The sequence below is a fragment of the Brassica rapa genome, unplaced genomic scaffold, assembly GCF_000309985.2.
Source record: "Brassica rapa cultivar Chiifu-401-42 unplaced genomic scaffold, CAAS_Brap_v3.01 Scaffold0169, whole genome shotgun sequence".
Classification (NCBI taxonomy): Eukaryota; Viridiplantae; Streptophyta; class Magnoliopsida; order Brassicales; family Brassicaceae; genus Brassica; species Brassica rapa.
The window spans coordinates 25,040-46,918 of record NW_022610113.1 but is presented as its reverse complement, the minus strand read 5'-3'; the positions used below and the strand labels follow the sequence as shown (position 1 = coordinate 46,918).

Here is a 21,879-nt window from a genome sequence, read left to right as displayed (position 1 = left end):
GACTGCTCTGAACAGCCTCTTGCCTAGACACGCCACTATCTTGGTCCGGTTGATGATCCTTGTAGAAGCCTGGTATGATAAAAACTATTTGCAGAGATAATGAAGGAGAGTCAGGAGGTAACACGTCCTTTATCAGGTTCATAACTGACCAGAACAAGCTGAGAAGAGATAAACAGGAACTGGTGGTGGTTAAAGAAAAGCCAGAACTGGAGGATGAGTATGGGGACCAAACCACACGACCACCTGACCAGAAGGATGTTAAACTGAGAGTACATTGTCTCATGCTCATGAGAAGGACGTGGGTAGGATCATCCTGGAGAGAAGCATTCAACTGCAAACTCAACAAAGTGGAGAAATCATCTGCCTTAGAAGCCACATGCAGTGAGGAAAGTTCCAAGATGTTGCTGAGACATGAAGAAGGACTGCAGAGCTTTGTGTTTCTTCCTGGAGGGACTAGAGAGGTGATGATATATCTCATGGCCAGGTCAGGAACTTTGGAGTTAAATTATCAAGGTTCTATCATCCTACAGAGCTTGGATTTGAGGACAAATCCTTTTAAAGGAGGAGGGGATGGTGTGATCCTGATCAGGATTGGAATCAATGGATTGAAGCCAATGTATGGGTCAGCTATACCACTGATCATGGTGCAGTTTAATGGACAGTATCATACTCTTATTGGCATGATCTATGAGGTTCTGGATAGAGAGAAGAGAAGAACTGTTGGTACTGCCTTGAAACAGCTTGAACAAAGAGGATTCAACCAACTGAGCTTAACAGGAGCTATGGAGACCATTCACCTCGTCCAAATATGTATGGAGAACAAGGAAAACATGTCAGAAAGTTTCTGGATTGGGCTACATTTGGATCTAGGCGAAATAAGGCTTTTTCGGTCCAGAAAAAGAGTTTCAGCCAGAATCTTGATCCACTTGCTTTCTAGCTGGCCTAACAGGACGTGGAGGATCTAAAGTTCATTAGGAGACACTCCAAATCAAGTTCAAGTCGTGGCCCATCATAAACCAAAGAAGAACCAGCTTGTTGGTTTGATTTAATTGTAATGTAATGGGTTTAGTTTATTGGGCTTTCATTTAATTTAAACCAAAGACAATTAGGAATTAGAGTAAACCAGATTTGGGTAGATTAGTATTTAAAATTAACCAATTTCGAATTGGATTAGGAGATTAAACCATCTTGGCTTAAATTTAGGGTTTTCAGTTTTATTCTTTTAACATATGTAGCCACGTTTTGGCATGGAGATCAATCAATCGACATTTTTTTCAACTTCTTTGTTTTGAGTTTTCTCTCAATTCAGCTGGTGTGTAATATCCAGCTTGGGTTCTCTGATTTGGTGTGTCATATCCAGATCAGAAGCCTTGGAGTATCAGGAGGCGAGCCATCTCTCTTGTGTCCCACATCAATCCACAAACCTTGATACAGATCGAGTCTTTGATTCTCTGTTTGCAAGGATTATCTCCGTGATCCATCCTAGACACTAAGCAGGGTGATCCTGTGTCTGTGGAGCAGAAAAAAACATCTTTATAGCATCCCATAGTTCTAAGGAGAAGACCATATCCATCACCTTTCATCCACCCACGCCCCTTCAAGTGATCCAGGGAGAGACAGCCATTCCAGGGCTGCACCAAGTGGTATCAGAGCCTCTTGAGGGTTAGGGTTTGAAGCTTTAACAAGGGAGCACGAAATCTATCAGTTAACAAACTGTATTCTATGTCTGGATATGAAGAAGAGCTTACAATTCCATTCTTCTATGGGAAGATTGATACAGAGGCATACCTTGATTGGGAAAAGAAGATGGAGTTTCTCTTTGGACTCCTATACTACACTGAAAAGAAAAAGGTATGTCTAGCAGTCAATGGACTCTGTGGAAGTGCATTCTCATGGTGGCAGAGGGTTTCTCAGACTAGGAGATTTGAAAAAAAACCACAAATTATTTCATGGGTGGAGATGAAGACCTTGATGAAGAAGAGGTTTGTCTCGCAGTGGAAACTTCCAAAACTAAAACCAGAAGCAGCAACAAAGCTTACTACTTTAGATCAGCCTGCCTATTGGTCTGAATTGCCATTAAAACCGGCTGAGAGAAGATCTGTGGTTCCTGTTCTATCATTGAAACAAGAGGAGGAAAAGCTGCAAGCTTCTATATTAGCTTCTCCAATAAAACAGATTGAGGAGAGTCATAAAACTGAACCAGAACCAACAACTCTTTGTTTAAAACTAGAGGAGGAGGCAGAAGTTGCAGAAGCTGAGTGTGGCCACGTGCCTGATCAAATAAAACAAGAAGAAAAAGTTCCTGGAGGGTCATCTAAAGCTCTTGAATTGGTTCTTCCTACTGTTGAGCAAGGTGATAACTTTAAGTCTTTAGCTTGTGAGTTACTAATCAGACCTTTGGTATGTCTTCAGCTCAGCTTAGTGGAACATCTGAGAGTTGTTAAGGGCCTGCAACAAGTTGTTTTTGAACCAGGAGGAAGCTTGTGTGTGGTTAGAAGAAATAAACAAATTTTGGATCAGAAAGCAACAGCATACAAGCTCAATTTCCAAGGTTCTTTCACTCTTGAAAAACAAGATTTGTGGTCAAATCTTTTTAAAGGGAGAGAGAATGGTATGATAAAAACTATTTGCAGAGATAATGAAGGAGAGTCAGGAGGTAACACGTCCTTTATCAGGTTCATAACTGACCAGAACAAGCTGAGAAGAGATAAACAGGAACTGGTGGTGGTTAAAGAAAAGCCAGAACTGGAGGATGAGTATGGGGACCAAACCACACGACCACCTGACCAGAAGGATGTTAAACTGAGAGTACATTGTCTCATGCTCATGAGAAGGACGTGGGTAGGATCATCCTGGAGAGAAGCATTCAACTGCAAACTCAACAAAGTGGAGAAATCATCTGCCTTAGAAGCCACATGCAGTGAGGAAAGTTCCAAGATGTTGCTGAGACATGAAGAAGGACTGCAGAGCTTTGTGTTTCTTCCTGGAGGGACTAGAGAGGTGATGATATATCTCATGGCCAGGTCAGGAACTTTGGAGTTAAATTATCAAGGTTCTATCATCCTACAGAGCTTGGATTTGAGGACAAATCCTTTTAAAGGAGGAGGGGATGGTGTGATCCTGATCAGGATTGGAATCAATGGATTGAAGCCAATGTATGGGTCAGCTATACCACTGATCATGGTGCAGTTTAATGGACAGTATCATACTCTTATTGGCATGATCTATGAGGTTCTGGATAGAGAGAAGAGAAGAACTGTTGGTACTGCCTTGAAACAGCTTGAACAAAGAGGATTCAACCAACTGAGCTTAACAGGAGCTATGGAGACCATTCACCTCGTCCAAATATGTATGGAGAACAAGGAAAACATGTCAGAAAGTTTCTGGATTGGGCTACATTTGGATCTAGGCGAAATAAGGCTTTTTCGGTCCAAAAAAGAGTTTCAGCCAGAATCTTGATCCACTTGCTTTCTAGCTGGCCTAACAGGACGTGGAGGATCTAAAGTTCATTAGGAGACACTCCAAATCAAGTTCAAGTCGTGGCCCATCATAAACCAAAGAAGAACCAGCTTGTTGGTTTGATTTAATTGCAATGTAATGGGTTTAGTTTATTGGGCTTTCATTTAATTTAAACCAAAGACAATTAGGAATTAGAGTAAACCAGATTTGGGTAGATTAGTATTTAAAATTAACCAATTTCGAATTGGATTAGGAGATTAAACCATCTTGGTTTAAATTTAGGGTTTTCAGTTTTATTCTTTTAACATATGTAGCCACGTTTTGGCATGAAAAAAATCAATCAATCGACATTTTTTTCAACTTCTTTGTTTTGAGTTTTCTCTCAATTCAGCTGGTGTGTAATATCCAGCTTGGGTTCTCTGATTTGGTGTGTCATATCCAGATCAGAAGCCTTGGAGTATCAGGAGGCGAGCCATCTCTCTTGTGTCCCACATCAATCCACAAACCTTGATACAGATCGAGTCTTTGATTCTCTGTTTGCAAGGATTATCTCTGTGATCCATCCTAGACACTAAGCAGGGTGATCCTGTGTCTGTGGAGCAGAAAAAAACATCTTTATAGCATCCCATAGTTCTAAGGAGAAGACCATATCCATCACCTTTCATCCACCCACGCCCCTTCAAGTGATCCAGGGAGAGACAGCCATTCCAGGGCTGCACCAAGTGGTATCAGAGCCTCTTGAGGGTTAGGGTTTGAAGCTTTAACAAGGGAGCACGAAATCTATCAGTTAACAAACTGTATTCTATGTCTGGATATGAAGAAGAGCTTACAATTTCATTCTTCTATGGGAAGATTGATACAGAGGCATACCTTGATTGGGAAAAGAAGATGGAGTTTCTCTTTGGACTCCTATACTACACTGAAAAGAAAAAGGTATGTCTAGCAGTCAATGGACTCTGTGGAAGTGCATTCTCATGGTGGCAGAGGGTTTCTCAGACTAGGAGATTTGAAAAAAAACCACAAATTATTTCATGGGTGGAGATGAAGACCTTGATGAAGAAGAGGTTTGTCTCGCAGTGGAAACTTCCAAAACTAAAACCAGAAGCAGCAACAAAGCTTACTACTTTAGATCAGCCTGCCTATTGGTCTGAATTGCCATTAAAACCGGCTGAGAGAAGATCTGTGGTTCCTGTTCTATCATTGAAACAAGAGGAGGAAAAGCTGCAAGCTTCTATATTAGCTTCTCCAATAAAACAGATTGAGGAGAGTCATAAAACTGAACCAGAACCAACAACTCTTTGTTTAAAACTAGAGGAGGAGGCAGAAGTTGCAGAAGCTGAGTGTGGCCACGTGCCTGATCAAATAAAACAAGAAGAAAAAGTTCCTGGAGGGTCATCTAAAGCTCTTGAATTGGTTCTTCCTACTGTTGAGCAAGGTGATAACTTTAAGTCTTTAGCTTGTGAGTTACTAATCAGACCTTTGGTATGTCTTCAGCTCAGCTTAGTGGAACATCTGAGAGTTGTTAAGGGCCTGCAACAAGTTGTTTTTGAACCAGGAGGAAGCTTGTGTGTGGTTAGAAGAAATAAACAAATTTTGGATCAGAAAGCAACAGCATACAAGCTCAATTTCCAAGGTTCTTTCACTCTTGAAAAACAAGATTTGTGGTCAAATCTTTTTAAAGGGAGAGAGAATGGTATGATAAAAACTATTTGCAGAGATAATGAAGGAGAGTCAGGAGGTAACACGTCCTTTATCAGGTTCATAACTGACCAGAACAAGCTGAGAAGAGATAAACAGGAACTGGTGGTGGTTAAAGAAAAGCCAGAACTGGAGGATGAGTATGGGGACCAAACCACACGACCACCTGACCAGAAGGATGTTAAACTGAGAGTACATTGTCTCATGCTCATGAGAAGGACGTGGGTAGGATCATCCTGGAGAGAAGCATTCAACTGCAAACTCAACAAAGTGGAGAAATCATCTGCCTTAGAAGCCACATGCAGTGAGGAAAGTTCCAAGATGTTGCTGAGACATGAAGAAGGACTGCAGAGCTTTGTGTTTCTTCCTGGAGGGACTAGAGAGGTGATGATATATCTCATGGCCAGGTCAGGAACTTTGGAGTTAAATTATCAAGGTTCTATCATCCTACAGAGCTTGGATTTGAGGACAAATCCTTTTAAAGGAGGAGGGGATGGTGTGATCCTGATCAGGATTGGAATCAATGGATTGAAGCCAATGTATGGGTCAGCTATACCACTGATCATGGTGCAGTTTAATGGACAGTATCATACTCTTATTGGCATGATCTATGAGGTTCTGGATAGAGAGAAGAGAAGAACTGTTGGTACTGCCTTGAAACAGCTTGAACAAAGAGGATTCAACCAACTGAGCTTAACAGGAGCTATGGAGACCATTCACCTCGTCCAAATATGTATGGAGAACAAGGAAAACATGTCAGAAAGTTTCTGGATTGGGCTACATTTGGATCTAGGCGAAATAAGGCTTTTTCGGTCCAGAAAAAGAGTTTCAGCCAGAATCTTGATCCACTTGCTTTCTAGCTGGCCTAACAGGACGTGGAGGATCTAAAGTTCATTAGGAGACACTCCAAATCAAGTTCAAGTCGTGGCCCATCATAAACCAAAGAAGAACCAGCTTGTTGGTTTGATTTAATTGTAATGTAATGGGTTTAGTTTATTGGGCTTTCATTTAATTTAAACCAAAGACAATTAGGAATTAGAGTAAACCAGATTTGGGTAGATTAGTATTTAAAATTAACCAATTTCGAATTGGATTAGGAGATTAAACCATCTTGGCTTAAATTTAGGGTTTTCAGTTTTATTCTTTTAACATATGTAGCCACGTTTTGGCATGGAGATCAATCAATCGACATTTTTTTCAACTTCTTTGTTTTGAGTTTTCTCTCAATTCAGCTGGTGTGTAATATCCAGCTTGGGTTCTCTGATTTGGTGTGTCATATCCAGATCAGAAGCCTTGGAGTATCAGGAGGCGAGCCATCTCTCTTGTGTCCCACATCAATCCACAAACCTTGATACAGATCGAGTCTTTGATTCTCTGTTTGCAAGGATTATCTCCGTGATCCATCCTAGACACTAAGCAGGGTGATCCTGTGTCTGTGGAGCAGAAAAAAACATCTTTATAGCATCCCATAGTTCTAAGGAGAAGACCATATCCATCACCTTTCATCCACCCACGCCCCTTCAAGTGATCCAGGGAGAGACAGCCATTCCAGGGCTGCACCAAGCCTTTGCAAAGACTTGTTACTGACCATGGATCATATGCATTAAGACTCCCCCTCAAGCTTAGAACCAAGACTAGAAGGAGCTAAGCTTGTGATGATCCTATGCATCTCCATGGTCTAATAACTTTCATCTTTTATGATAGCTTTCTTCTTGTGAGTTTTCTCTCTTCCTTAACCAGGAATTAGGGTGTTTGAATCACCATAGAGAGTCTCACAAGACACGCCTCTCATTGCATAATGACCCATGCTACACTTCCTGTAGACTAAGGACTAGATATGTCCAATGGTATTATGCAATGGCCATCTCTCATTGCATACTCAATCACACTACACTTCCTGTAGATTATGGACTAACATGTCCTAGTGATGATATGCAATGGCACAAGATCTTTGTCTTTACATTCTTGGTTGTTGGCGAGTTTCATGTATCACATTCCTTGTGTACCTAACACCACCACAACTCAATGCAAGATCAGATCATCCCATTGGGATCAAACCAAGATTATCCATCCTGTTTGATCACCAATGCCACAATAATATAGGATACTTGAGACAAGCTAGACAATCAAGACAATCAAGCAAAGACAATCAATTCAGTTTTGTTTTCTTCTTTTTTTTTTTAAATGCAACAATAGATGAATGCATTAGGTTACACACTAACTATATGAATGAAACAGATTCAATCCAAATGGAACACAAGTCTAGATGATACTTATGCAATCAAGACGACAAGAGTGACTCAATTCATGCTTATGCTCACTAGTTTTATCAAAGCCAATGATTCAAGTAGCTTAGACATACTACTATTTGCTTATAATACATCACTGATGGATTTAACTATGGCATAGCAACAATCAGAACTGGACTGAGTCAAGACAAGCAGATTTCAATTTCTAACAATGACAATGCAAGTTCTATACAGTTCTCTAAATGCAAAGCTTATATCAGTACATTTGCAATTTAGGCTCATTTTTAAATGCATTACTACATGAATGCACAATCTTAAAGCATTAGCTATATGAATGCAATAGGTTCAATCCATGAGTAATATTAAAGCTCTGCACAACAGTTTCAATCAGAACCAATGATGCAAGCAACTTAGACAATTTCTAATTGATGCAAGACTTTCATTGATGGATTAAACATAGGCAATAGCATCAGATAACACTAGGATTGAACTTAGACAGTATGAGATATGCTAAGTATGCAAAATAACTTATCAATCATGATGCAAGCAGCAGAGACATTCTACTCAATTCTACAACACATTCATGAAGATTCAAGCTATGACAATACTCAAGACAATGCAATAAACAGAACATGAGATTCTGGGACTCTAGACATTACTTACTATTAATAAGACAATGCAGCAGCAAAACAATCTCAGTGCAATTAGCCTAGACATTCTACTTAGAAGCTATAAACTCTTAATGGAATTAGGAAAAGCACATAGTATAATCAGGAGATAAACCTATCAAGACATATTAAGATAGATGAGACTAGGTTTACTCCCTTGTTTAAGGTGATGAGGAGTGGTCGTTGCCACTTGAATCCTCACTTCTTCTTCTTCTCTTATTGCAATCACCCTTCTGAATTTGCCACCATGATGGAATGCTTGTGGATGCTTCAGCTACTTCTTCAATCACCTCACAATAGAAGTCGCCTTCATAGAGTAGCCTTCTTCTTCACACAGCCAAGAGTGCTCTGTCTTAGTTTGAGCACCCTCTTGAATAGGCACGCCACTGCCTAGACCCAGTTAGCTTCTTCTTCAGGTACTTGCAATGTTAAGGAGAAGAACACCAGTGAGTTTTACAACCATCTGTGCTTCTCCCTTTTTGTAACACTTCTCCATTGTACACACAATGGGCATCATTCTTTCTCTTTCAACTCGGATTTGATGATGAACTAGGAACACCTTTTGTGAACCTGAAACATCACTCAAACTCTAGCAAAGATAAGTCACAATTGCATTGGGATCAATCCTTGACTTCATCAAGTTTGATCACCAATGTCTCAAGCTTTATAACATTAGATAGAATCAAGACAATGTCAAGTTCTTATCTATGCAAGCAACCATTCTCTAAATACTAAGCAAGACCTTATCAGATTCAAGTCAAAGTATTTAGGCAATTTTATGCAACTTAGATTTTAATCTAAATGCAACAATACAAGGCAGTATGCATTAATCTTAATCAGTTTCTAACTCATGAAAGCAAGCATGATTAGATAATATAATCTATCATCTTAACAAGACAAGTTAATTTAGAACTGACATTAAGCATTTAACCATTTTCAGTAGTATTGATGTCAAATCTTGATTAATAAATTATCAAGTTTGATTCCCAATATCACAAGCAATGCAACAGATAGACACAAGGCATTATCAAGTCCTATTCTTTGCAAGCTAAATCTCTAAGTACAAGTAAGATCCTAACAGATTCAAGACAAGTTACTTAGGCACTCTTCAGAGCTTCTTTACTCAGTACTTAGACATGAATCTAATACTTCAATGTAAGACAGCCACAAGACTATATGCAACAGCTTCAAATTCGGTTTCACTCCATGTATGCAAGCAGATTTAATTAATCACAACAAGCATCACTATGAACCGGAGCTAAGCATACTAAACAATTTCAATACCCAAACAAGACTCTTAAAGTATCCTGGGACAGATTCTAAAGCAACTTCATTTTAGCAATCTTTTAAACAATCCTCAGGTTTCCAATCACATCACAACATCACAACCTGTTCATACACTCAAGCTTTATACAAGAGAAAGAGATTTCCTTACAGCCAAGGAACTAGTGTTAGTTCCTTGAAACTCCTTAGTACATGGGAAGATCCGAGCTGTTGGTGTCAACTCCTACATCTCCTTCTTTCATGGACCTTTCTCTTGAACCCACCATGCCTAAGACACCTCCTCTCTTCATTTTTGAGTCGCCATACCAGGTACAAGTTGAAAGCTTTCACCTTTCTTCTTGGACAGTGAATGGGAATGGCTTGGACATGCTTCCAATGGCCTTCTTTCTTCAGGACGACCATGAGAGAGTGGAGAACGACCAAGAACAGCTTCTGGACGCCATTGATGAGCACACCTTCTTCTTGAAGAGGTTGAACAGCCAAATGACCATGAAGCTTCTTCTTGGTTTGGAAATGGCATGGGAGTGAGCTTTGAGCTTAGCAGAAGCTGGAACCAAGTTCTAATGAACCTGGCTCTGATACCATATGAGATTTAAGAGTACTCAGGTTGTATGTGTGTATGAAACCCAAATGGGTAAAGAGAGAGAGCTTGGAAGCGATTTGAGAGAAAGGAAGTTTGATGAGTGTTTGTGTGTCTAAGTGTTTAAGAGATTAGTAACAAGACTGAGAACGTGTATAGAGATTCAGGATGAGAGACTAGAGAGACTAAGAAAGTGTTTCAGATTAGAGAAGGAGAAGGGAAACCCCTTACTCACTTAAGAGTTACAAAACATCACTTATGAGCTTATATATGCTCTTTACAACTTGCAATCATAAACCTAAATCTAAGGGCTGTTATAACTTGAATTTAAATGAATGGATGAGATGGACAGATGGTCTTGGTCGTGGCTGTGCTGTTCCTGATGGATAATTGGTCCATTTGAATCTGGTCAAGGGAAGGCTGGCTCCTTATTGGCTAGCTAAAGGCTCCCATGAATCTGCCCACTTCTTTTGCTAGATACATGGTCTCCTTTTGCTTTTACTTTACAGCAAGAGACTCTCCTTTCCAGCCTGTCACTCGCCAGCCTCTCCTTTGTCTTCTTCTCTTAAGAGTTTCACCAGTGCCCTATTTTTGCACCAACTTCAAATGTGCTCAAATGGTTGACTGGTGAACTTTCGGGATGTCTTGGTCCGTACGGATCCGTACGGTCCGTACAACGTCCGTACCAAATCCGTACAGCCAGTCCCTAAGTTTGCACACTCGCCCAAATACTCTTCTAAGTCCCTCCTGGACTTGGCCCTATCTTTGCACCACACTTCCATCTTCTCTCTAACTCCTTCAAAGCCCTCACATGATCAGTCTAAGTCTTTCCTAGACTTATCTTCACAAGATAACTTCTTCAGAACACTTCTGAAGCTTGATTGAACTCTTCTAGACATCTTCTAGAGCTTGCCCTATCATTGTACAAGCTCCATCTTCTCTTCAGTTCAACAAAAGAAACCTTCAACGCACTCACTAGACCTCTCAAAGATTTCAACCTTGAATCTTTAAGAGAGCTACCAAAGAACTCAGATTGTAATCAACCTGGCTCTGATACCATATGACTTTTAGGAATATAAAGATTAATCTGAGTTTAGAATAAGATTAAGGAAGAGAATAAGAGATTTAAGAGACTGATTAGAGGCTAATGGAGAATCATGATGAAATGAGTAAAGAGAAAGATTGTTTAGAACTGTCTAATCTTTCATTAAGGACATGAGTTACAATATATAGTGTGAGCATACAAGGGTTTTCGAAATCAAGAGAAGACTAAAGCATGTGAGGTCAATCAGGAGAGGATAAGCTCATTTGGACTAGCCAATTAGCTTCTCCACATGCGCGGAGCATCTAGCATCTTGGACCGAGATGCTCTTGCCTTTCCAGCTGTTCCAGCCTGTCAAGGCGCGCTCTACCTTATCCCTAAACGGTCTGATGCATCCAGGTAAGTTCCTTCCCTTCACCTAAGTTACCGCAAGTAACTTCTTTACCCTTGTCAAGGTTTCACCCATCTTCATGTGTACGGTCATGTACGGATTGTACGGACTTGTACGGACCTTGCCCAAACCTTCCCAAGCTTCAACTCATCTCCTTAGTCTCAACTCCTCACTTGCTTCACACTTATACTCAACTCAACTCAACAGTTATCCCACTTTCAAATCAGGTGATTCCAGTTTTCCAGTTTGGGAATAGGACAGCTTCTTCGTCGTTCCAATCAAACCAGAATGAATCACTTTGTGAGAAGCTTGATTTGGATACATAAAGTGGTGGAGAATCACCAGGAAGTTGAATAAATCTCATAGGAGTTGGAAAGAAGAAGTTATCCCACTTTCAAATCAGGTGATTCCAGTTTCCCAGTTTGGGAATAGGACAGCTTCTTCGTCGTTCCAATCAAACCAGGATGAATCACTTTGTGAGAAGCTTGATTTGGATACATAAAGTGGTGGAGAATCACCAGGAAGTTGAATAAATCTCATAGGAGTTGGCAAGAAGAAGTTATCCCACTTTCAAATCAGGTGATTCCAGTTTCCCAGTTTGGGAAAAATACAGCTTCTTCGTCGTTCCAATCAAACCAGGATGAATCACTTTTTGAGAAGCTTGATTTTGATACATAAAGTGGTGGAGAATCACCAGGAAGTTGAATAAATCTCATAGGAGTTGGGATGAAGAAGTTATCCCACTTTCAAATCAGGTGATTCCAGTTTCCCAGTTTGGGAATAGCACAGCTTCATCGTCGTTCCAGTCAAACCAGGATGAATCACTTTGTGAGAAGCTTGATTTGGATACAAAAAGTTGTGGAGAATCACCAGGAAGTTGAATAAATCTCATAGGAGTTGGAAAGAAGAAGTTATCCCACTTTCAAATCAGGTGATTCCAGTTTCCCAGTTTGGGAATAGGACAGCTTCTTCGTCGTTCCAATCAAACCAGGATGAATCACTTTGTGAGAAGCTTGATTTTGATACATAAAGTGGTGGAGAATAACCAGGAAGTTGAATAAATCTCATAGGAGTTGGGATGAAGAAGTTATTCCCCTTTCAAATCAGGTGATTCCAGTTTCCCAGTTTGGGAATAGCACAACTTCATCGTCGTTCCAATCAAACCAGGATGAATCACTTTGTGAGAAGCTTGATTTGGATACATAAAGTGGTGGAGAATCACCAGGAAGTTGAATAAATCTCATAGGAGTTGGAAAGAAGAAGTTATCCCACTTTCAAATCAGGTGATTCCAGTTTCCCAGTTTGGGAATAGGACAGCTTCTTCGTCGTTCCAATCAAACCAGGATGAATCACTATGTGAGAAGCTTGATTTGGATACATAAAGTGGTGGAGAATCACCAGGAAGTTGAATAAATCTCATAGGAGTTGGCAAGAAGAAGTTATCCCACTTTCAAATCAGGTGATTCCAGTTTCCCAGTTTGGGAATAGGACAGCTTCTTCGTCGTTCCAATCAAACCAGGATGAATCACTTTGTGAGAAGCTTGATTTGGATACATAAAGTGGTGGAGAATCACCAGGAAGTTGAATAAATCTCATAGGAGTTGGCAAGAAGAAGTTATCCCACTTTCAAATCAGGTGATTCCAGTTTCCCAGTTTGGGAATAGGACAGCTTCTTCGTCGTTCCAATCAAACCAGGATGAATCACTTTGTGAGAAGCTTTATTTTGATACATAAAGTGGTGGAGTATAACCAGGAAGTTAAATAAATCTCATAGGAGTTGGGATGAAGAAGTTATCCCACTTTCAGATCAGGTGATTACAGTTTCCCAGTTTGGGAATAGCACAGCTTCATCGTCGTTCCAATCAAACCAGGATGAATCACTTTGTGAGAAGCTTGATTTGGATACATAAAGTGGTGGAGAATCACCAGGAAGTTGAATAAATCTCATAGGAGTTGGGATGAAGAAGTTATCCCACTTTCAAATCAGGTGATTCCAGTTTCCCAGTTTGGGAATAGCACAGCTTCATCGTCGTTCCAATCAAACCAGGATGAATCACTTTGTGAGAACCTTGATTTGGATACAAAAAGTGGTGGAGAATCACCAGGAAGTTGAATAAATCTCATAGGAGTTGGAAAGAAGAAGTTATCCCACTTTCAAATCAGGTGATTCCAGTTTCCCAGTTTGGGAATAGGACAGCTTCTTCGTCGTTCCAATCAAACCTATGACTTTTAGGAATGTAAAGGATTATCTGAGTTTAGAAAGGATTAAAGAAGGAGAATAAGAGATTAAGAGACAACTTAGAGACTAATGGAGAATCATAGTGAAATGAGTAAAGAGAAAGATTGTTTAGAACTGTCTAATCTTTATTAAGGGATGAGATTACATATATATAGGTCCATACACTTAGGGTTTTCGAAATCATAAAGCTAAGTAAGCATGTAGAGTCAAAGAGGAGCCTAAGCTTTAATTTGAACCGGCCAATGAGTGTCTTCACACGTTTGGAGCATCTTCTTGATCCAAGACTAGATGCTCTTCCTTTCCAGCTCTTGCCAGCCTGTCCTAGCTGTCAAGCCGCGTCTCCCTTATCCTCTCAACGTTCAGATAAGGTCTTGGCCGAGTGTAACTTAAGCTCAGTACATGGGAGTTATTTGGATAGTTACTTTGACCCCTTTTACCTTGTACGGATGATCACTTGTACGGCCTTGTACGGATGATCAACCCATTCCTCCTCTTCACCTCTTTGCTCTCTTTATGTTCTCAACTCCTTTGTGTCTTTACCTCAAACGTCTCAACTCATTTCAACACTCCCCCTCAAGCTTAGCTTTGTGAAAGCCTAAGCTTGGACAGCTATGAGATCTTCCTCATTAAAAACCTTACCAAGGAAAATCCATTGGGATAAAACCTTGATAAGGGAAAAAGAGTAAAGACCTCACAGCCAAGGGGATCAGCTCCTTCTCTTCCCAAGATCAATGAGGCCCAACCGTATGTGAATGGACTCCATTGTCTTCTGTCTTGCAGCCTTGATGAACATATCCGCTAACTGATCTTCACTTCTTGTGTAGCATGGCAAGATAACTCCTAGGATGATCATCTGCCTCACCTTGTGGCAATCAACTTCAATGTGCTTGGTTCTCTCATGGAACACCGAGTTGGAGGCAATGTGGATAGCTGCTTGGTTGTCACAATGCATGGTCATTGGTGTGGCTTGATCAATCTCCAAATGCTTCAAGATGCCTTTGATCCATACTAACTCGTTGGTGAGCTTCAGCATAGCTCTATACTCAGCTTCTGCACTTGAGCAAGACACCACCTTCTGCTTCTTACTTTTCCAAGTCACCAAGTTGCCTCCAATGAATGTGCAATAGCCTGTGGTTGATCTCCTGTCTGCTCTATCACCAGCCCAATCCGCATCACAGTATCCCACCACTTCAGTGCTTCCATTGCAGCCCATCCATACTCCTTGATCAGGTGAGCCGTTGAGATACATCAAGATCCTCTCTACCATGCGCCAGTGATGCTCCTTAGGCACTTGCATGTGTTGACTCACCTGATTCACAGCAAAGCAAATGTCAGGTCTAGTTATGGTAAGATAAATCAATTTGCCAACTAGTTTTCTATAGAGTTTAGGATCCTGATAAGGCTTGCTGTCTTCAATCTCCCCCTCTCGTGGGACTTTGTAGCCATCCTCCATAGGCATCCTTGCTGTCTTGCCTCCATAAGCACCTGCACCTTTCAAAAGATCAAGTGTATATTTCCTTTGGGACATGAACAAACCTTCCTTGGATCTACATATCTCAATTCCAAGAAAGTATTTCATTTCTCCCAAGTCTTTAATCTCAAACATGGATTTAAGAAACTCCTTGGTTGCTATGATACCCTCCTTATCACTTCCTGTGATAATGATATCATCAACATACACAAGGAGTGCAATCATACCTGAGGGAGTAGTGAGAGTGAAGAGGGTGTGATCTAGTTCAGACTTCTTGAAGCCTCGGCCATTGAGAGTAGTGCTCAGCTTGTTGTACCAAGCTCTTGGTGATTGCTTCAGCCCATAGATAGCTTTCTTCAATCTTAACACGTTCCCTCTCTTCACTAAGTGTTCCAGGCCTGGAGGTGGATGCATATACACTTCATCCTCAAGTTCTCCTTGTAGGAATGCATTCTTCACATCCATTTGCCATAAACCCCATCCAAGATTCACAGCCAAGCTTAACACAATCCGGATTGTATGTAGTTTAGCTACTGGTGCAAAGGTTTCTATGTAATCTTCTCCATAAGTTTGAGTGAAACCTCTTGCAACCAGCCTTGACTTCTTCCTCTCAATCTTTCCATCTGCCTTATACTTGATTGTGAATATCCACCTACTAGTCACAGCCTTCTTCCCTTTTGGTAACTCAATCTCATACCATGTATCATTCTTGATCATAGCGCCTGCCTCAGCTCCAACTGACTCCTTCCATTCTTTATCCATGATTGCTTCTTCATAGCTTCTTGGGATGTAATTCTCATCCAAGTTAACCATGAAGGCGCAATGTTCTTCAGGGTATTGAGCAAATGAACACACGACTTGAGAAGGATGCTCCACAGCTTGGGCATTGTAGTACACTCGCGTGTTTACCCAAGAGGAAGGATCCTTTCTCAGCCTTGTGCTTCTCCTCAATACTGGTTGTTCTTGCTCTTGAACCGGCTCATCTTGTGTAGTCGGTTCTTGTGCTTCACTCTGATGTTCTTCCTCTCCTTGGTCTTGCTCACCTTGATGATGAGAACCTGAGTTGAACTCTCCTCCTTCCTCACTCAAGCCGACTCCTTCTTGGCCATTTTCTTGAGTTTCAGGTTCACTTCCCCCCTCATGATCAAGGTGAGGTGTTTGAGCAGCTCCACTTGGTGCAGTTGAGCTCTCTTCTTGTCTTCCACTTCTTGTGGATTGGTCCTGGTTCATCTTGATACCGAGACCTTCCAAAATGATTCTTAAGACTCCAGCCTTATCTGATGTGAGATCCTTTAAATCTTCTTGATTCTTCTCCTCATAGTATCCTCTTATACACTTTTGTGTATTAGAGCATGATTCAAATAATCAGAGATAATCAGATGAAAAGATTAAAGAGATTAAGAGATTTTAGTGAGAGAATAAAGAGAGAGACTCAAAACTCCATTAATTAATAAAGATGAGGTTTACAACATACTTATATGAGAGAGACAATCAATTTCGAAATCAATAGATAAGGTAGAGGTTCAGGGCATGTGTAGTCAAAGAGAGCCATCCAAAAGCAGCCAATGGGAGTCTTCACATGCTTGATCCCTTTGGCATCTTTTACTAGATGCTGTCTACTTTACAGCCTGTCTCCAGCCTCTCTAGCTGTGAGGAAACCTTATCCAGACTGCTCCTCCCTTATCCATACAGCTCTTGGTCGTGGCTTACTCTCCAATGTGAGCCAAGGTAACTTTCCAAGCTTTAACTTAGTTACCACAGTAAAACCAAAGTTACTGTGGTAACTCCAAAGTTACTGTCTGTCTCAATCCTCTTTCTCTATCAATGTAGTCACTCTTTATTACCTCATCTCAACACTCCCCCTCAAGCTTGACCATGTGGAACAAGTCAAGCTTGGAAACCATGAAGACCTCCCTCATTAAAAACCTCACCAAAGAAAACCCATTGGGATAAAACTTTGATGAGGGAAAAAGAGTGGAGACTCCATGGTTAAGGGGCTCAGCTCCTGGGAGTAAGATCAATGAGTCCAAGCCTGGATAGTATGGACTCCATTGTCTTTAATCTCGCTGCCTTAGTAAACACATCTGCAAGCTGATCTTCACTTCTTGTATAACATGGCAGAATCACTCCTAAGATAATCATCTGCCTCACCTTATGACAATCCACCTCTATGTGCTTTGTTCTCTCATGAAACACTGAGTTGGAGGCAATGTGGATAGCTGCTTGATTGTCACAATGCATAGTCATAGGAGTACTCTGCTCAATCTCTAGATGCTTCAAGATCCCCTTGATCCACACCAACTCGTTTGTCAGCTTCAGCATGGCTCTATACTCAGCTTCAGCACTTGAACAAGAGATAACCTTCTGCTTCTTACTCTTCCAAGTAACCAAGTTTCCTCCAATGAATGTACAATACCCAGTAGTTGATCTCCTGTCCACTCTATCTCCTGCCCAATCAGCATCACAATACCCAACCACTTCTGTACTGCCATTACAACCCATCCAAACCCTTGTCCAGTCGTCCCACTCAGATACCTCAGTATCCTATCAACCATCTTCCAGTGATGGACCTTTGGTGCCTGCATATGCTGACTCACTTGGTTCACAGCAAAACATATATCTGGTCTGGTGATGGTCAAGTAGATCAGCTTGCCAACCATCTTCCTATACAGCTTAGCATCCTCAAACAACTGGTTCTCTTCAACCTCCCCCTCACGTAAGACCTTATACCCCTCTTCAAGAGGTGTCTTGGCTACCTTTCCTCCAAGTACATCAGTCTCCTTCAACATATCCATTGTATACTTCCTTTGACACATAAACAAACCCTCCTTGGATCTGCATATCTCAATCCCCAAGAAATACTTCATCTCTCCCAAGTCTTTGATATCAAACACAGACTTGAGGAACTCTTTAGTGGCTTTAATCCCAGCCTTATCACTCCCTGTGATAATCAAATCATCCACATATACCAGTATCACAATGATCCCTGATGGAGTAACCAAAGTGAAGAGTGTATGATCCAGTTCAGACTTCCTGAATCCTCTCCCATTGAGAGTTGTACTCAGCTTTCTGTACCAAGCTCTAGGAGACTGCTTCAGCCCATATATTGCCTTCTTCAATCTCAAAACATTTCCTGGTTTTACTAGATGCTCAAGACCAGGAGGAGGAAGCATGTATACCTCATCTTCTAGCTCACCTTGTAAGAAAGCATTCTTCACATCCATCTGCCACAAATCCCACTCCAAGTTTGTTGCAATGGACAACACAATCCGAACTGTGTGCAGCTTAGCTACTGGTGCAAAGGTATCAATGTAATCCTCTCCATAGGTTTGTGTAAATCCTCTTGCAACCAGTCTGGTCTTCTTCCTATCAATCTGTCCATTTGCTAGATACTTGATTGTGAAGATCCATCTACTAGATACAGCCTTCTTTCCCTTAGGCAGCTCACTCTCATACCATGTATCATTCTTGATCATAGCACCTGCTTCAGCTCCCACTGATTCTTTCCATTCCTTGTCTAACATAGCTTCTTCATAAGTCCTTGGCACATAACTCTCATCCAGACTAATCATAAAGGCATAATGCTCCTCTGGAAACTCAGCAAAGGAACACACGGCTTGAGAAGGATGCTCCACAGCCTGGGCATTGTAGTACACTCTCGTGTTTACCCAGTTGGAAGGATCCCTCTTTATCCTTGTGCTCCTCCTCAAAGCTTGCACCTGATCTTCAGTTTGCACACTAGCCGGCTCCACTTGCTCTTCTTCTGAACTGGCCGGTCCGACCTGTTCTTCTCCACTAGACTGAACCTCATCTACTTCTCCACTAGACTGAACCTCATCCACTTCTCCACTAGACTGAACATTGTTCTCAACTTGATCATGAAGACCTGAATCCTCTTGGTTTTGCTCTTGCTCACCAGATTCAGTTCCATTCCCCCTCTCATGATCAAGAGGAGTTGTTCTTCCAGCTCCACCAGTCTGATTGGAAGACTCTCTCCTGCCGGGTTCCTGATCCTGGGACACCCCTATCCCGAGCTTCTCCAACAACACTCTCAGTATTGTTGCCTTATCAGATGGAGCTTGAGACAAATCCTTCAGATTTTCCCACTCCTTTTCTTCATAATAACCTTTTGTTTCAACAAACTTCACTTCTCTAGATACCATCACTCTCCTTGCTTCAGGATCATAGCACTTGTACCCTTTCTGAGTGATAGAGTAACCAATGAACATAGCCTTAGTACTCTTTGCCCCCAGCTTGTTTCTCTGCTCTCCTGGAACCATGACATAGCACACACACCCAAAGACACGTAGGTGATCAATGACAGGTTTGCTCTTGTTCAACACTTCAAATGGAGACAGATTCTTCAATATCTTGGTTGGAACCCGGTTGATGAGATAGCAAGCAGTCTGCACAGCATCACTCCAAAAACGTTTTGGGACATTTGCATGAAACATCATTGATCTAGCAACCTCCATCAAGTGCCTGTTCTTCCTCTCAGCTACACCATTCTGCTGTGGTGTATAAGGACAGCTAGTCTGATGCACAATCCCATGCTTGGCTAGATGACTCTTGAAGGCATTGCTGATGTATTCACCTCCATTATCTGATCTCAGTACCTTCACAGTAGCATTGTATTGATTAGATACATATGCTTGGAAGTTCATAAATGCTTCTAGCACCCTATCTTTAGATGGAAGCAATGTAAGCCAAGTATACTTAGACTTCTCATCAATGAATGTCACAAAGTACTTCTGGCTATCTCTAGACAAACAAGGAGCAGTCCACACATCTGAATGAACTAGATCAAAGCAATGCTCATAAGTAGTTTCTGATGTTGGAAAAACAGTCCTACAATGCTTTCCTAATATGCATGCTTCACACTCCAAGTGATTAAATGACATATTAGGAATTATCAATTCAATAGCACGAGCATGAGGATGACCCAATCTAGCATGCCAAGTAATACTATCAATCTTCTCATAAGTACTACTCAAACACATAGAATCAAAGGGTTTAGAAATCTTAGCCAATTGGAGCTGGTATAGATTATTCTTGCTGTCTCCTCTCCCAATGACCCTTCCAGTCTTCAAATCTTGGAACTCAACATCATCTGGCCTGAATACTACTTGACAGCCAAGATCAATTGTGGCTTTCCTTACAGATAGTAGATTTGAAGCAAACTGTGGCATGTAGAAGGCATCTGAGTCTTTATCAAATAGCTTGAGCTTTCCAACTCCTTCTATAGGAATCCTATCACCATTAGCTATCATCACACCCCCAGTAGCTTTCTTTACATCACTCATTAAGCTTCTGTCACTAATCATGTGATGACTTGCTCCAGAATCAACAATGATGGGTTTGTTGGATGTGGATGCTTTGGCAGGAGCACCCTGTCTCCGGGTCGTAGCCAAAGCATACACATACTTGACAAACTCATCCCATTCCTCCTTTGTGACACGCTCATCCGCTCCTTTGGTCTCTAGCTTCCTCATAACCCCACTGCTCTCTACAGATTCTCCCATGTAAGCTGAGTAAGAACACTCTCCCATAAGAATCTGTTGTGCTTCTACTCTGCCCATCTTCATAGTACCATAGCTACCTTGATAACCAGACAGTATGCTTCTCTTCCAACACCTTCCTCTTCTGATCTGAGCCTTAGAACGTCGTCTCAGCCTTCCCTTCTTCCTTTTAGCACCCTCCTTACTCCAAGTTATCTCTTTGTTCTCTTCCATCACTTGATGAAGCCTCTGAACAAGTACACACACTTCTTCCATGTTGGGTAGCTTCTCTTCCTTGAGAATAAGCTTTACCAACCAGCCATAAGATGAATCCAAGCTTGCAAGGAGGCTGAAGACAACATCTTGCTCTCGCCACTCTTCTAGCACTCTCGGATCACAACTTCTTGGTCTCAAGCTTTGTAACTCCGACCACAAACATCTCAGCTTCTTCACATGCTGATTGAAACCTTCTTTCCCTTGTTTCAACTCACAGATCATCTTCCTGACTTCATACATCCTCCTTAGATTGATCTTGTTCTCATAAACATCTTCAATCTTCTCAAGAGATATACTTTCTTCAAGACTCAACTGATCTTCACATTTCAACCTTGCTGTCTGACCCCCATCAGCAGCTCTCTCCATTAAAGGTTCTCCCTTTACTTGATTACTCCAAATCTCACAGCTTCCCAAAGCTGTCTTTACCCATCTTGGCCAAACCCACTTGTTTTCTTCTTGAATCTTCACTGCTCCACTAGATTCGTGCTTCATATCCATGTTTCCACCAGAGAATCTCAAATAAACCCAGCCACAAAAGAATAGACAACACACATACCCAGAAACCTCAATAATCCCAAGAACACTCAAGAACACTCAAGAACACTCTGATTTTGAGAAAAAGAAATCACACTCACCCCCTTTTTGCCAACCTGGCTCTGATACCATATACACTTTTGTGTATTAGAGCATGATTCAAATAATCAGAGATAATCAGATGAAAAGATTAAAGAGATTAAGAGATTTTAGTGAGAGAATAAAGAGAGAGACTCAAAACTCCATTAATTAATAAAGATGAGGTTTACAACATACTTATATGAGAGAGACAATCAATTTCGAAATCAATAGATAAGGTAGAGGTTCAGGGCATGTGTAGTCAAAGAGAGCCATCCAAAAGCAGCCAATGGGAGTCTTCACATGCTTGATCCCTTTGGCATCTTTTACTAGATGCTGTCTACTTTACAGCCTGTCTCCAGCCTCTCTAGCTGTGAGGAAACCTTATCCAGACTGCTCCTCCCTTATCCAT

At 41.2% G+C, this 21,879-nt stretch overlaps 2 protein-coding genes across 2 annotated transcripts; both read left to right on the top strand.

The window, feature by feature from the left end:
• Positions 1-1,674: 1,674 nt before the first annotated feature.
• On the top strand, positions 1,675-3,776 carry LOC117129814. Its single transcript, XM_033283051.1, has 2 exons — positions 1,675-2,331; positions 2,413-3,776. Exons 1-2 carry the CDS (start codon positions 1,723-1,725, stop codon positions 3,457-3,459), a joined length of 1,656 nt encoding a protein of 551 aa, XP_033138942.1. The 5' UTR covers positions 1,675-1,722; the 3' UTR covers positions 3,460-3,776.
• Positions 3,777-3,863: 87 nt separating this feature from the next.
• LOC117129813 lies at positions 3,864-6,715 on the top strand. Its single transcript, XM_033283050.1, has 2 exons — positions 3,864-4,872; positions 4,954-6,715. Exons 1-2 carry the CDS (start codon positions 4,264-4,266, stop codon positions 6,043-6,045), a joined length of 1,701 nt encoding a protein of 566 aa, XP_033138941.1. The 5' UTR covers positions 3,864-4,263; the 3' UTR covers positions 6,046-6,715.
• The last annotated feature ends 15,164 nt before the right edge of the window (positions 6,716-21,879 follow it).

Coding starts and splice junctions, on each gene's coding strand:
- LOC117129814 (XM_033283051.1), top strand. CDS start 1,723: ATGTCTGGATATGAAGAAGAGCTTACAATTCCATTCTTCTATGGGAAG. Junction 2,332..2,412: donor CATCTAAAGCTCTTGAATTG/GTTCTTCCTACT, acceptor GTATGTCTTCAG/CTCAGCTTAGTGGAACATCT.
- LOC117129813 (XM_033283050.1), top strand. CDS start 4,264: ATGTCTGGATATGAAGAAGAGCTTACAATTTCATTCTTCTATGGGAAG. Junction 4,873..4,953: donor CATCTAAAGCTCTTGAATTG/GTTCTTCCTACT, acceptor GTATGTCTTCAG/CTCAGCTTAGTGGAACATCT.